The sequence below is a fragment of the Epargyreus clarus genome, unplaced genomic scaffold (genome assembly GCF_041222505.1).
Source record: "Epargyreus clarus isolate Ecla_fem2 unplaced genomic scaffold, WU_Ecla_fem_2.2 ptg000024l, whole genome shotgun sequence".
Classification (NCBI taxonomy): Eukaryota; Metazoa; Arthropoda; class Insecta; order Lepidoptera; family Hesperiidae; genus Epargyreus; species Epargyreus clarus.
Window position 1 is genome coordinate 10,226,231 of NW_027332231.1, and position 16,169 is coordinate 10,242,399.

The 16,169-nt window shown below is 37.0% G+C and overlaps 1 protein-coding gene across 1 annotated transcript in view; it reads left to right on the forward strand.

Annotated features, from left to right (window-relative positions):
* Ptp36E (protein tyrosine phosphatase 36E) overlaps positions 1-16,169 on the forward strand; it is a 235,923-nt gene that overhangs the window by 153,637 nt on the left and 66,117 nt on the right. The window contains 1 exon segment of the mRNA XM_073086560.1: positions 16,108-16,131. Coding sequence (XP_072942661.1) covers positions 16,108-16,131 — 24 coding nt within the window.

Genomic DNA, 16,169 nt, shown 5'->3' on the forward strand with positions numbered 1-16,169 from the left:
TCTGCCTATAACTGCAGTCTTAAACGCTGCTGTGTTCTGGTTTGAAGAGTGTGGTAAGGGACACATACTTTTCCGAGCCGTTCCAGATTAGTCATCAGGCGTGCATCTATGGCCGACTTTAGGTAGGAATAACTAATCCTATCTGGGGTTGATTACAAACTATTGGCAGCAGTAGCCACTTACCATCAGATGGACTGCATGCTCGTCTGCTACTCCTTTCTACTATCATAAAAAGAAGGAAGAGCCATTGTCAGTCAGCCTGGTCTGGATTAAATATTACAAAGAACCTTGTTTATCTGTAATTATCTGTGTGCAGCGGGTAGCTACTAGGGTTAGTTATTATCCTATTCTATTTGAAGCGCAGTAACCACTTAACGTCACCGCGTATTTGTAAGAAGTAAATAAGTGTTTTATCATTCCTTTTGCGTGTATGCAAGCCATGCGGAATGAATTTCCATTAAGCATTCCTAAAGCGTTGATGTGGGCTAAAAGTGCACGTAAAAATACTACTTTTGCTTTAAAATCGTTGACGCTTTAAACCACTGACCACTTACCGCTAAGTAACACATTAATTTGTAGATATAAATTCAAATTCAAATTCAAATCACATTTATTCGAAATTGATTCATATAGAATACTTTTTGAAAGTCAACAAACTACCACCGCTTCGGAAGGTATTTCGCTATGGAGAAGAAGCGGCGCAAGAAACTCCATACGTGTGCATATTTGCATCTTTTAAAGGGTAAATAATATACAATTTTACATAGTGCTACATATAATCAATTATAAATGTTGGAGCTGGAGTTGTCATACCATGCGGATTTACAATGGAATATAACAATAAAAGTTCTAATTTCTAAAATCGATGACGTCTAAAAACAACGCTGACCACCTACCACAAGGTCTCGTCAAATTGTAGATATAAAAATGTATACATTTTACATATTGAAACTGTCATTTCGTTCTTATTTTTTGTCCCTATTTGGTTATTATAACGAGCAACAATAAGCAAATGCACGAAAACAGTCCGCGCTGAGAAAAATCGCCGACTATGGCTAGCTATCGCCAACGACAAGTAAGAATAGTTGGCAGCAGTCACCAGCTTTTGTTAGAGCTTTAATACAAAAATAACTAAATGAATTAAGCTCACAGGATATTCTATACTACACATGATTTTCATAAAACATGTTTCTATCCTAACTAATGCCAAAGTGTGTTTGTTTGTTTGTTTGCTACGCTTTCACGCCTTAACTATATAACCGTTTTTCATGAAATTTTGTACACACGTAGTCAGGGGTCCAGAATAGCAAATAGAGTAACTTTTATCCCGAAAAGTACTATTCTCGAGGGATAGATAAAATCAACTATTGTCATCGTACAACCTAGTTTTTCATATAAAACGTCTCAATAACTAGATATAACTTAAAAAATAGCGCTCCATTACTTACTCTGAAGCAATCATTTTGATTTGTACAGAGACGATTCCAATCATATCTGGAATACGCTCTTGGATCCCATAGGAAATCTGCCATCATACGGCAAATCACGAGATTAAGAATCGTATAGACGCGAAATATCTTTCTTTTTGTAAAAGCATTCCATTGAGATTTGTCCGATCATTAAATTCGGTAATGAGACTTGACTTAAAATATTGTAGTTGTAATATTTTTATGTTTATAATTGAATTCAAATATTAAAAAGTAAATGAGCGTGCCATTCATCTGATGGTAATGGAGACTGTCGGTCATCATCTGTAGTAAACCTCAATGAGCAATAGAAAGAAGACTAACGACTGACCCATATTAGGCGACTTTGTTAGTCTTTAGAAGTGTCAATGCGTCTGTGATCGGTTTCGGTTTTTACAGTTGTCCATGGGCGGTAATGACCACTTACCATAACGTGGGGTTCAGCCTCATTTCCTACTTCAATGTTATTAAAAAAATGAGGCACCTGCTGCCTTCATAATACGAACTTTGTACTCGTCGTAGTTGTACAGGGGCGCCTGGAGACACCACCGCTACACTTATTTTTTTCCAATAACGCAGGAATACCGTGTTCAGATTTGAAGGGAGACATATTTATCAGGGGCATTCCAACTTAGTAATCAGAGGTAGCGCAGCTTGGGCAGCGGCAGGTCTTGCCGAGCTTAGATAGTACTCTAATAGTGTACCAGGGGTTGGTTACAGAAGTACATAAGCGGCAGTTGCCACTTACCATCGGGTGGTACTCATTTGCTTCTTCCTTCTTTAAAAAAATGTTATTATATTGTCTCTGTAGTACCGGGACCAGAGCAGGGCTACGGTATCCCCTGCCTGTCGTAAGAGGCGACTAAAAGGGACTTCCGGGGTTGCGGGCGGCAAGGGCTCAAACCGTCCAGCAAGCGATCCCGGGAAGGACAGCGATTTTGTGTGGTCGCATATCGCTGTAATCACCAGGGAATGTAAGAGGAGCGTAAATTGCTCCCCCCAAAGTAGAGCCCGATAGAAGGGCATCGCGTTAGGAGGACTCCGGTTGTGTTCCGTTGGAGATCCCGGAGTTCTCCACCAAACGCTGAGAACGGCCACGGAGGGTTTTAGTGCGGTAAAAAATCCACATAACCCGGCGTCACTCCCATGGCGTCGGTTACCTTTTGAAGGTTTCCCCCTCGTCAAAAAAAAAGGTAGCTAAGTATATTTTATCGTCCATATCATTAAAATCAACACATTTAAAGTTAACCACGAAGTCCCTTTCTCTACTTTAACAAATTAACACAAACGCTGAAGATGCCACTTATATATTAGTCCTATTACAAGCTCTTCGCAAACGTGTGCAGGAAACACATTCCGGAAATACCGGAAAGTGCAAACATTTAACTTCTAGCGAACAAATGAGCGTTGTCATGTGGAATGTAAAGCATTTTGTCTGTAGTTGCTAAGTGTCACAAGTAAAGTGTTGTTACAATAGATATTTAGTTTTAGATAGTAGACTTTGTTGACGTCAAAGGTGCCGCACATCTTTCTTGTAAGCATGTGAGGGTCAAATCTGGAAAGATAATTTTAAACTAGTTACCCCTATCGATCAGCCTGGAATTTTGAATACGCCTTTGGTTTTGATGTCAGTTTATTGATATATTCTAAATCTAATATGTCTTACCGCCAAGTAGTCTTCTGATCACCATACACAAGTTTAATAAGGTCCACATAGAACAGGGTTTTTACCTTACCATCCGGTAGATTGCAAACTCATTTGCAATTTGAAAACTTCAAATTCCATAATAAAAAATGCTTTCAAATTGTCTTTTGAGTTCATATTAAAAGTGTCTACACTAAGATGATTAAGTTGGGTCGCGCCCTTAAACCCTACAAAGAGACCCTTACCCTGTCGAGGATTAAGTAGGTAACCTACCCTTTACAATGACAAATGACGTATACTGTTTCTCTGTGATAGTTATTTAATTTTTTACGTCCTGCTTGGTGAAACGGTCTGATAGTGAGTTGCAGGTTCGTTCCTTGGCCTGACATCTTAATGATAAATTTATATATTTGTGTGTGTCCATGACACCGACACACATAATGTGGGAGACATATTTATGTGCTATGGAAAGTGTAATTTATTTTCATTATTGTAACTCAGGCATCATAACAATAGACGGTGGCTTGTGTACATAAGTAGATATTTCTTATGTTATATACATAAGAAATATATCTAAAGATATATCTAAAGACATAACTTAAGGTAAAAAAACAGCGTTCTTAGTAAGCAAAGAATAAAGTGACTGCTGAGCGGAGCACTTTCAAGAGATCGCCTTACACCCTTTGAGAACGTGGCTGGCTAGAATTAAAGTATTCCTTGTGCATTAAAATTATTATTTACAGTATAATATTGGACGTAGAAGATATCTTTAGGTATTATGTGTTAGTAAACAAATGTGAGTATGTGTAAAAGAAATGAGCGTTGTATTTAATTGACGACCCGCGTGGCGGAGCGGTCACCATACCGATCTGACGCGCAGAGGACCCGAACCCGGGACGTTCGATCCCCGGCCAGACAGAAATTTAAATGATGAATTTAGATTTATGTTTCTGGGTCTGAGTGTTTGTGTATTTGTCTCTGTGTGTGTCCATGGCACCCACGATACAGGGAATCCTAGTGTGGGGCTCTGAGTGTAGAAAGCGTTTAAAGGGTTTATTGATTGTCCCACTTCTGATGGTACTTTCACTCTGATAGACAACCCGTGCAGGGTTTCCTATCAGAGTGAAAGGTTTAAGTCAAATTCCAATTAGACTTCACAAACGTCTGAAATATTTTTAAGAACTCTATCTCGTGCAGGTCTCCTCAATACGTTTTCCCTCATTGTTTAAGCAAATGATAATTAATTTTTAATATGCACATAGCTTTAAAATCGGAGATTCTTACCTGGCATTCATACCATGGTCCACTCGTTCCACAAGAAGTGTACACGAATTAATATTTTATCACATTTAAAATAATACTACTATAACTGATATTAAAATTAATAAATCAAAACTCAGTCAGGAACAAAAAACATAAATCACGTACACAAAACCAACAAGGAAACTAAACAGCGGGAATTAAATTCGGCTTTCAAATTCCTGAACTGTTCAGCAATTCAATCGGACCACTCTGGGAATTTATTCGGCAATAAGTCGCCGTAACATCGGGAATACTAAATAACAAGTTGTTCCGCGGTCTGAACCCTGATCTCCGGGAATTGCCGTAAAGAACCACTTACTTATACTCAAGAATAACCTTTTTCGCTTTACGGTCGGTTTTATATAGTAATGTAGAATATTATTAAAGTTACTAGTATATAAATCAACTTGTAAGCTAATATTCATATTTATTCCTTTAGATTTAGTGTTTTAAGATTTTTTTTATAATGTAGTAGTAACGGAGGAGCATGCGGCCCACCTGATGGTAAGTGGCTACTGCCGCCCATGGACATCTGTAATCAACCCCAGATAGGATTAGATATTCCTACCTGAGGTCGGCCACAGATGCGCCGCTACCGCTGAGGACTAAGCTGAAACGCCTCGGAAAAGTCTGTCTCCCTTACCACACACTTCAAAATGGAACACAGCAGCGCCTAACACTGCTGTTATTAGGTAGAAATAGGTGTGCAGTTTATTATCTGATTTTGGCATTCGCAGTAAACCACGAAAGTTTACAGATGTTCATTGGCGGCAATATCCACTTATCATCAAGTAGACTGCATGCTCGTCTGCTACTTCTATATTATAAAAAAAACGTAGATTTCAAACAAGATTTCGTTTGACTTAATTAATACGAGTTCGGTAATAAAAGTAGTCAAAGATACAAGTTGTAAAACAAGAGGAGCTCGCAAATAATTACAATGGCGTTATCAACAAGCCAATAAGGAATCCGGAGCGGAGTTTTGTTGATGTTGTAGACAAATAACGTTTAATTAAGTCATTTCTAAACTCTCCATGTATCTTTGTTGCCAGTTTTTCGTTGATTTATCTGTTTATTTTGAAACATACCGTAAGAACTTTGTTGTAAGTTCGTTAATTTATGTGCTTATACTGAGAGAAACCAAACACTGCTACTTATGTTGTATTTAAATACTTTTTTGAAAAGAAGATAATAAATACATTTGTATTTTAAAAAGTTTCAAAAAATAAGATTTTCGAATTTGATACTAATATTATCGTGAATGAAAAATAATTGGTCCGCCATCTTAGGACGTCCACCATATTGGACTGTAAAATGACGTCACCAAATGCTAAAATCCAATAGAAAGCTGCACGAGTGATTTGAAACAATATTCCGTTCATACTAGTTAATTAACTCAAGGTACTAATTCTCAGAAATATAAGTTGTAAAAGAAAGAAGAAGAAAGAAAGAAAGAAATATTTACTTGGCAAATAAAACAAGAGGAGCTCGCAAATAATTACAATGGCCTTTATCAACAAGCCAATAAGGAATCCGGAGCGGAATTTTGTTGATGTTGTAGACAAATAACGATTAATTAAGTCATTTCTAAACTCTCGATGTGTCTTTGTCGCCAGTTCGTTACTTTATCTACTTACTGAAAGATACCAAGCACGGATATTGTGGATTTTAACGCTGAAATGAAAAATAGGGAAGGGAAGTAAGAAAAAAATAATAATAAATATGGTTTAAAAACAAAAAATTTGAAGAAATTTGAAGGTGGTAGAACCATTTGTGGTTCGACTCCGGCGGCACCACCGCCTCACCTATTTCTACCTAATAACAGCAGTGTTAGGCGCTGCTGTGTTCCGGTTTGAAGGGTGTGGTCAGGGAGACAGACTATTCCGAGGCGTTCCAGCTTAGTCCTCAGGGGTAGCAGCGCATCTGTGGCCGACCTCAGGTAGGAATATTTAATCCCCTCTGGGGTTGATTACAGATGTCCATGGGCGGCAGTAGCCACTTACCATCAGGTGGACTGCATGCTCGTCTGCCATTCTTATATTATAAAAAAAAAAACTAAAAAGTATAAAATAATTTTCAATCTAGGAATCAATTAAGGAACAGTAAATAGTAATTGTGAAAAAAGCGTGGGGTGCTCCATTTATCAGTTTTAGAAAATGGATATAGAATGACGTCACTAAACTAATTACGCATTGTTATCCAAACCAAACGAAAAAAAAATTCTCATAATTCTGAATTTTTCAAAATTCAGCTAAATTAGTTGTGGTTACCGGTTTTTAAAATTCGATTGCAATAATTAAAAGACATACAGACGAACTTAAATAAGCTTTCTACACTCACAGCTCATTTCTTTATGTCGTATGTGCTATAGACACACACAAATACACAAACATCCAGATCATATACCTAAATATATCATTCAGATGTCTGTCTGGCCGGGGATCAAACCTGGAAAGTTTTGTGCATCAAACTAATCAAATTACAAGGAGAATTAAATCAAAACTTGTAAAAATACGTACAGATGTACATAGAATTGTCTCCTTTTTCTACCTCGGTTAAAATGACATGGAAATTTTATGAAGAAGACAAAACGAGTGATAAAATACTTAATTAAAAGCAGCCATTTGTAAAGTCTCGACGTTTCTTAGCGACCTTTAATTGTTAGCTTGTATTACCGTTGTTTCATTTTACCCAATTAACGCTCATTCATTTAATTCTTGATGTTTTTCTAATGGATCCAAGTATTGCATTTTTATTTTTTTACCAGACTGTAAGACTGTTTTTCGAGCTGCTGTCTATTTGATGGTGAGTAGTCACTGCCGCCCAAGAACATGTGTAACCAGTTTAATATAGAACAGGAATTATAGCTGAAAGCAATGACAGATGCGTTAGCACTTTTGAACACTAGGATGGTAGCTTCTTATATAGGTCAGCTGACAACCACACTTTTCTATTGAAGTGACTTCCAGAACTGTTTCACGGTAATAGGTGTGGTGGTGGTACCTCCCTGGTTGAACTGCTGTTAGAGTTTAATCTTCCACTTTTTTAAAGGGTGATTTTATTGCGTTTCTTACACATTATTATTTCTAACGTTTTATCAGCTGAGTTACCTGTCGGCAATAGTGAACTTTTAAAACAAAACAAACAAACGCTTTCTACACTCACAGTGGGGTCTAGTGTAGGGCACTAGGATTCCCTGTGTCGTGGGTGCCATGGACACACACATAGACAAATACACAAACCCCCAGACCCAGAAATCTAAATTCATCATTTAGATATCTATCTGGCCGGGAATCGCACCCGGGACCCTTTGCGCGTTAGACCGGTATGGTGACCGCTCCGCCACGCGGGTCGTCATCTTCATCAATCTTTCAAATCGTAGTATATCACTTTAGGTTCACTTCTTTTTATGCGCTTAATACAGTAATGGTATTGTAATTGTTTTAGCAAAATTAAAACATATTGCCTTATAGCGCTGCAATAAATAATCTCGTTATTCGCTCCATAATCAAAGTTCCAGTCTTGTTATTCAGAATCGCTTCAAATACTTGAAAAAAACGTGATAAACATCTCATGAATAATAACTCCACCGACACCACCCCTTATGTCAATGGCCTTATCTCCCCACCCCACTATAAGCGTCGCGTTGTAAACCACTGGGAATTTTCCCTTGAAACGCATACATTACTGCTTACGAGACATCGGTGTTTAATCTAGTCGTTCTAGCCCAGCTATGGATCAGAAAAAATATGTTCTACCATTACGGAGACGCGCCCAAGTCTCACCCACTTGTTGCTACGTAACGTTGACTTGTAGGGCGCAGGCGTACAGATCACAAATTTAATGAGACCTCCACATTGAAGTCTAATACGCCCTTTGTCTTCTCTGTAGTGCGGGACGCAGAGGGCAGGGGAGGTCAGCTTACTCTGGTTATTTTCAAGAGATTTTCACGTCGTCTCGTCTTCACAGCAATCTATCCCGCCCACGCGTGTCCTTTCAAATTACAATTAGCTTTAGAATGTAATGAAAATGTCGTTTTGTCTTCATTTCTATGGTGTAAGAGCTGCCATTTTTGTTCAAAGAAAAATTTAGTACCTAGTACTTTGATGGTATCTTATTTCGATAGTTGAGACACAACACTACACTTTCTTACCCTATAATAACAGTGGTAATTACTGCTGTGTTATGATTAAAGCACTAGTGGAAAGATACCAGGGGGGCTAGCCAAGTTGACATTCTACAACCGCTTGCGCTTTAGAAATGCTATAGAAACGTTAAAATGTATGAAATTATCGACGATCACCTGGTGAAATTAGCGTAGTAGCAGATGTTTCAACTTAATCGTCAAAGTAATCCCAAATAATAAAGATAATTGGTACTACATAAATAAACCTATAAGATGTAAAGAATCTGATAAATCAGTATAAAATACATTCCTTTATTTCTTTTACGCACGTCTAAAAGATAACAGTGTAAAATAAAGAGAACTACAGTTTATTTATGTTAATAGATAAGCAGTGTAAACATTCCACTCTGACGTTATTGCATTCCTACCACGTAAACAGAAACCGGAACTCGAGAATTAAATATTCGCATCTCCATATAAACAAGCTGTCTTTGTTTAATATAAGCAGAAACTTTGAGAAAGAATGGCTTACAGACCAGTGGCTTATACTATGCTACGAATGGTTTAGATTATTCAAAGAGGTATGTTAATTTGTGGAAGTTCGTCGAAGTAAAGTTGGTGGCGTGATTCGACTGTGGTGACTAAATAATTTATTTAGTTTATCCGAAGATTTTGTCTTTTGTAATGGTGTCTCTTTTTATATTGATGTAGCAAACGAAATGCAGTCCACCGGATGGTAAGGGGCTACGACCCATGGACTACAGACTACAGTCAATCCCAGATAAGATTAGATACCGAAAATTAGATACCTACCGAACTTGGCATGCATGCGTTCGTACTCCTGAGAACTGAGTTGAAACCCCTCGGGAGATATACTTATTGTCTCTCTTACGATACCCTTCTAAGTGAAACACAGCAGCGCTTCTCTTAAACGCAAAAATAGATGCGACGGTAGTGCCTCCGGAGTCGAACAACACAGGGGTCTACCACCTTCAAAACTACCTGAGCTGATTCTGAGTAATTTCTTCCTTGTATTAGAACTACCTAAACACATGATGACATTCACTAGCGCTCTCACAATATTCGGAACATAATGTACAGTTTCCCACACAATCTAATAACTCCCATCGATTCCCGGGTCCTTGACATGACGCCATATGTCATGCGTCAGACCAGCACGTCCTGTTTTCATGTGCTCGTATCTTCCAACATTTATATCAAATCGACGGGTCCTACGTAAACTGGTGCAAGTGCGTTTTCACAACTTTACAGAAGAGTGATTTGAATGTTCTAATGCTTGTAACTTTAACATGATTCACGTATAATGCAGTTTTTTTTTTAAAAGGATTCGATTATACCATTTTTAAATTTTAACTATGTAAGTTGAATAATGTTAAAGTTACACGCATTAGAACATTCAAATCGCTCTACTGTAAAGTTGTGAAAACGCACTTGCACCCGTTTACGTAGGACCCGTCGAAATGGCTTAGTGAAACGTGTGAAGAGGTAATCGTGATACGAAATATTAATAATCAAATCAGAATATTATATTCAAAGTATCTAGTACTAAAAATTGGCAATGGAAAACATTTTTTACCGAAAATCGAATCTTTCCTACGCGACATACTTAGATTATGAAAAAAGCGACTAATACTGACTAGTACTGACACTCCGTAACATCATTTTTTCCACGAAAACTATACCATAGTCGCACCAACTTTTATATTACATCGCACACAATAGTGGACCAATCATAGCAAACCTCTTACATAACTATTCTATTTGAGCTAATTACAGGTATCGATAGACGTCAATGTCGTCATTGTGCATAAATAAAATAAAATGGTAATAATAATATCACCTACTGACTTACAAGACAACCAACTTTGTCCTCAGAAACGGCAACGCATAATCGGCTTCAGCTAGAACCTTCATATGTTCTTAGATAGTGAAGCTAGTTACAGGTGTAACCTATCAGGTTACCCCTTATTTACACCTGTCAGGTGGTGTCAGGTGGAAGCTCGCATACTACTTCAATTAAGTAAAAAATGTTCATACTACATACTACAAAAAGAAATGCGAAACACCAGGCAGCCTCGTCAGCGGTATATGAAGTCACAATCTACGCGGAAACTGCGTGTTTATTGGAGGGAGGTCGTCCTGACCCTTCTCGTGAAGTGGGCTGAGTGGGACAGTTGTTAGGAGATAGCGATTACTATATTTCGTTTCCAGAAATCGGTGGAAAGTTCCATGTCTTCAACTTGTCGGTTACATAATTGTTTCATATTCCTGGCTGTAGATTGGTATTGGTAAGTGAATCGCCTTTAGTTCGTGCACTCAATGGTATTTTGATTTCAAATCCCAGCCTAGACATGTTTTTCTCAGCACCTGCCGTATATACATAGTACGGCCGGCAAATTTGTTCAAACTCTTTCTAGCTAAATAAACGCATGGGGCATGTATCTATAATGTTTGTTAAGCATATAAATGCAATATAAATAAATAAATAAATAATCTCTACACCTAAGTATTTTTTAAAATTGGATTTGTTCGATCTCCCTTTTGTTTCATATGTGAAACATGTACATAAATATCACAACACTAACTCTATCATAACATACTAAACGTCATGTGTCAAACAAATATTAATTATTTGGTGGTTATTTTCACGACGGCGACTTTCAACATACTACTTAAAAACGAGGATCAAGAATTAGAACACGACGATATCACTGATGTAGAGTTAATTAATGACATAACATTGAAATATTCATGTAATGAGGTAAATCCTATTTCGCCTATTGCTCTTCACTTGAACCAAATAAAAGAGGGGAGTAAGGGGGTCAGTCGGAGGCGCCGCGACGACGCGGCGGGCACAGATAAAAACACAAGGATCAAATTTCAAGGATTTAAACGTAATGAGAGCATCTCTTATCACGAGACATGAATATTCGTTCAGCTTCGATGGGGAGTATATTCGTGTTATAAACGTTATAGAAGCGAGAAATAAGAATGGATGTGTGGTATGACGTAAGAGCTTAATGTAAGACGGGAATAGGGAGGCATCTTTATCACCCGGTTTCATCTTGTATCATAAGCGGAGGTAGGTATTCGGGGACGAAAACATCACGTTGAAGAAACACATGTTGAGATATTTGTTCCTCAATTCTAAACCAAAAAGATTAAATACAGACATTATAAATTTCGCGCGGTTTTTTTTTATAATGTAGGAGTAGCAAGCGATAGATATGAGTAGATGGTAAGTGGCTACTGACGCCCATGGACACTTGTAACCAACCCCTTAAAAGAGAAAGTCATACCTGAGATCAGTCGTACATTTGTTGCTACTGCTGAAGACTAATTTGGAACGCCTTGGATAAGATGCACACGAAGTCTATCACACGAGTGCCATTCTTATAATTGACAAGAACATGCTGATTGTAAACGAAAGGCTTTTCCATGTACTAGCGGCTGCTGGTTAGTTTTGTCCGAGAGATTGGTATTCCGTCAGAGTAAAAATATGTTTGCAGCTTCAATTTGTGAAAGCTGACAAATATCAATTTTAATCGTCGTTTATAATTGATGGTTGTCAACTATCACCCAAGGTTTCTCCTACGCCGATATAGGTACTTTTGAATCTCTATTCGAATCCTTATCCTTATCAAATAGCTTATGTATATTCCCTATATGTCTTTAGAACCAGATGTAGGACATGTCTAGAAAAGTTCAACCAATAAAGTAGCCAGAACTAGGACATGTTCAGAAAAGTTGCGACTAATAAAGTTATGTACAAATAGCGTTGTATAGAATTAATATGTTCTGCAGGCAAAAGTTTGGCGAACAATTTGAAATAGTTTGTTACAAGCCTGGTGGTATCGGTCGGATGGAAAATGGCTTTGAAATCGGCCTGGTCAACCCATTACTGACCCACTATTGGTCTTCTCTCAGTTTTTTTTTATAATATAGGAGTAGCAGACGAGCATGCAGTCCACCTGATGGTAAGTAGCTACTGCTGCCCATGGACCACTGTAATCAACCCCATGTAGGATTAGAGATGCGCCGCTACCTCTGAGGACTAAGATGGAACGCCTCGGAAAATTATATGTCCCTTACCACACCCTTGAAACCAGAACACAGCAGCGGTTACCACTACTGTTAATGGGCAGAGTACCAGAAAGGGTTCTATCACCTTCAACTACCTTAATCTCAGAGTTAACGAGTCTTAATAGGTTCACCATGTTTTTTTTATAATATAGGAGTATCAGACGAGCATGCAGTCCACCTGATGGTAAGTGGCTGCTACCGCCCATGGACATCTGTAATCAACCCCGGATAGGATTAGATATTCCTACCTGAGGTTGGTCACAGATGCGCCGCTACTCCTGAGGACTAAGCTGGAACGCCTCGGAAAAGTATGTCTCCCTTACCACACCCTTCAAAACGGAACACAGCAGCGCCTAACACTGCTGTTATTAGGCAGAAATAGGTGTGGCGGTGGTGCCGCCGGAGAACCACAAAGGGTTCTACCACCTTGCTATCCAAATGCCTATTTTTGCCTAGTGGGAATAGTATAAGAGTCTCTATGTTCTGGTTTGAAGTAAACTTGAGTGTAAAGACATACATTTGCGACGCGTTCCAACTTAGTCCTTAAGGGGAGCAACGCATCTGTCGTCGACCTTAGCTTGGAATCTAATCTTATCGCGGGTTGATTACACTTACCATCAGATGGAGTGCATGCTACATTTACATAATAAAAGAGATATTACTAATAATTTGTTTATTCAACCGCGAAATAGCAACGAAACAGCAATATTTGTCTTAGATTAACCTTGTCTATGGTAGAATAATTGCGTCATAATAAATGGTAACAGATACGCCATTTTGCCAGTTATTACCGGCTTGCTAATTAGCTCTGCTTTGCAATCATCAATTTTAATGAGAACTGTGCGCGTTCAATTTTATGTAGGTATCTTGTTTTGAGCAATGAACATTTTCTTAGATTTTACTTAGCAAATTTTGTACACTTTTGTTAATGTGGATCATAGATTAGTAAAGATTACTCGCTCCTAACACTTGTTAGCAATATATTCAAATTATTTAATTATAGTGCATATTATGTTAATTAATTATTATGTGTTATTTTTATAATAATAAGTGCCCATTTATATAGTCACTGGCTGTATGGGTTATATGATTGTATGCATTAACATAAACAAAGAAAAGAACGCGCTTGGCGCGAGACTTGTATTTTACGCGGGAATTACAAAAGTTGCAAATTGGATCAAGAAAATAGTTTGTGTTATTGCAAGAAAATGTAACCTTTTTACAATTATCACTGTCAATTATTTTCGTGTTTGAAAAATATTAAAAAAATGTAGTTTTTGATCATTTACGAATATAACGATATTTCTTCGCACTTTTTCTTCGATTTCGTGTCTTAACTGCGCATGTCGGCATTATTCCGCGTAAATTACACCTTGACAGCCATTAAACGGTTGACAGAACTGTCAGCTGTTTAAGTCATTTAATGGCTACCTTCAATTACAAGGTGGTGAGATATCTATACTTATCTATGATGTGAACATAGATTAGTAAAGATTACCCACTCCCAACAAGAAAATGTACCCAGTTTTGAGAATTGAAACAGTTGCGTAAAAAAATTTTGCCACGTCTCCGTGCTAAAATGTCCCTAAAATATTTGAAATAATTATTTATTTATTACGTAAATTAGTTATTTATTCGTAAATTTTCTCTAAAAATGATTTTATTTGTCAAGGATTCAAAAAAAGAACTTACAAAAATAAGCCATTTGTGGCTTCATTCAATTTCAAGGCGGCGAAGTATCTTTACTAATCTATGGGTGTGGATGGTAATATTTTTAACTGTAGTTAGGAGCATTTATGTCAATGTATGTACGTCACTTTTTTAGCTTAGCCTCAAATGTATGTTGACATATGAGGTGTCCATGGATTCGTCTAAATTGTGGGATTGACATAGGATATATTTTAAATCAGGTTTTTTTGTTTTTGTAATATAAATCTAGCTTCTTTTTTATAATAAATGGTCAGTAGGTACCATAAAAATAGATATATGCAATATCACATAAAAAAATTAATTTCATACATTTACATACATTTTTCAGTAGGTTAAGAATTATATGAATTATTTTCTACAAAATTTGGACTATTGACAAAGTTACGTCTACGCATGAAACCGAAGGCCTCTAAAATTATCTGCTTCTGTTTTAACCATCTATAATATAGAGAAAAGTAAATACTATTATATAATTTACTTTTCTAGAAAGAACATACTGAATTAAACAATGTATTTGGAACTTATAACAGACTTCTTTAAAACTAATAACGATATTCTGTTATTAAAAGTCTTAACCCTTATCTTAAATTTGAACAATGTTTAAACTTATTTTTTTTCTTTTCAGGTAAGTTTATGAAAGAGGGCGTGGCCTAACTGCATCGAGGAAGGTAAAGCTCAAGTGTAAAGCTCGGGTATAACGCTCTCGTGCATGTAAGGAATATATTTAGATTAAATCCACGCGTATACGCTACAGACACGCGCGTCGAATATGGATTTCCTTTGAAATGAGGAGAATGTGGGGAAATATTTAAAAGCTGGTACATTTCGTGAGTTGAATCTACAGGCACCAGCGACATCGATGTCTGCTAGTACCAGTACCCTTAGTATGAGTTTTTACGTTTGCTCGAAAATGTTCACAGTTTACGTTTTCGCCCACACAGCGCCCCTATGGACCGTGTCGGAACTAAAATACCACATTATAAGTTTCAAAAACGTAACAATAAAGGTATCAAAATTAAATGAAAAAAGCTAAAATAAATGCATTGAATTTATATTTGTAAAATAAAATGTCGTTACAATTGACTATTCAGTTCATTAAAACTCATAATGCGAAATCTTAGTTCCCATACGGTCCACGGTAGCGCTGTTGTCCCAAAACGTAAACTGTAAACGTTTTCGATGAAACGTAAAAACTCATAATAAGGATACAGCACTGTCAAGCACTACTGTGAGTGATACTTATACGGGGCACTTCAAAAAAGTATGCTTACTTTCGTCTGTTAAGTCACCTAAATATTTTTTTTTGTTAATTTTTAATAGCGTTAAGTATATTTGACTATTTGTACTTTAATATTATTTTGTGTTACTATTAAGCATGTACTTCAATACGTATAGACATGTAGAATAACCAACTTGTTTCAATAAAAAATGTAATCCAAACCCTCTTGCTTGACAAAAAGGCGTCATTTTGGATTACATTATTTATTGAAACAAAGTTTCTTTAAACTGTAAATTATAACTCTCATAGCATAAAGAAGTATTTTTAAATGCTGAATTGGATTAGAGTGTACATTATAGATAGTTAGAAATTAGTATTATCATAATTATATTCTCTATTACAATTTAATGTAAATGTTAATAGAAACGTCAAAATTAATCTTCCGCGCATACAGTCGTAATCTATGAAACATAAAACAGTTATGGGCAATAACATTCGAGAGATATGGGATTAATGGCAAATTTTATTATTTCAGAAGGAGTGACGTTTAAACCACACAGTAAGTGAATGGTTTGGTGCGGAGTAATGTAGATCTGC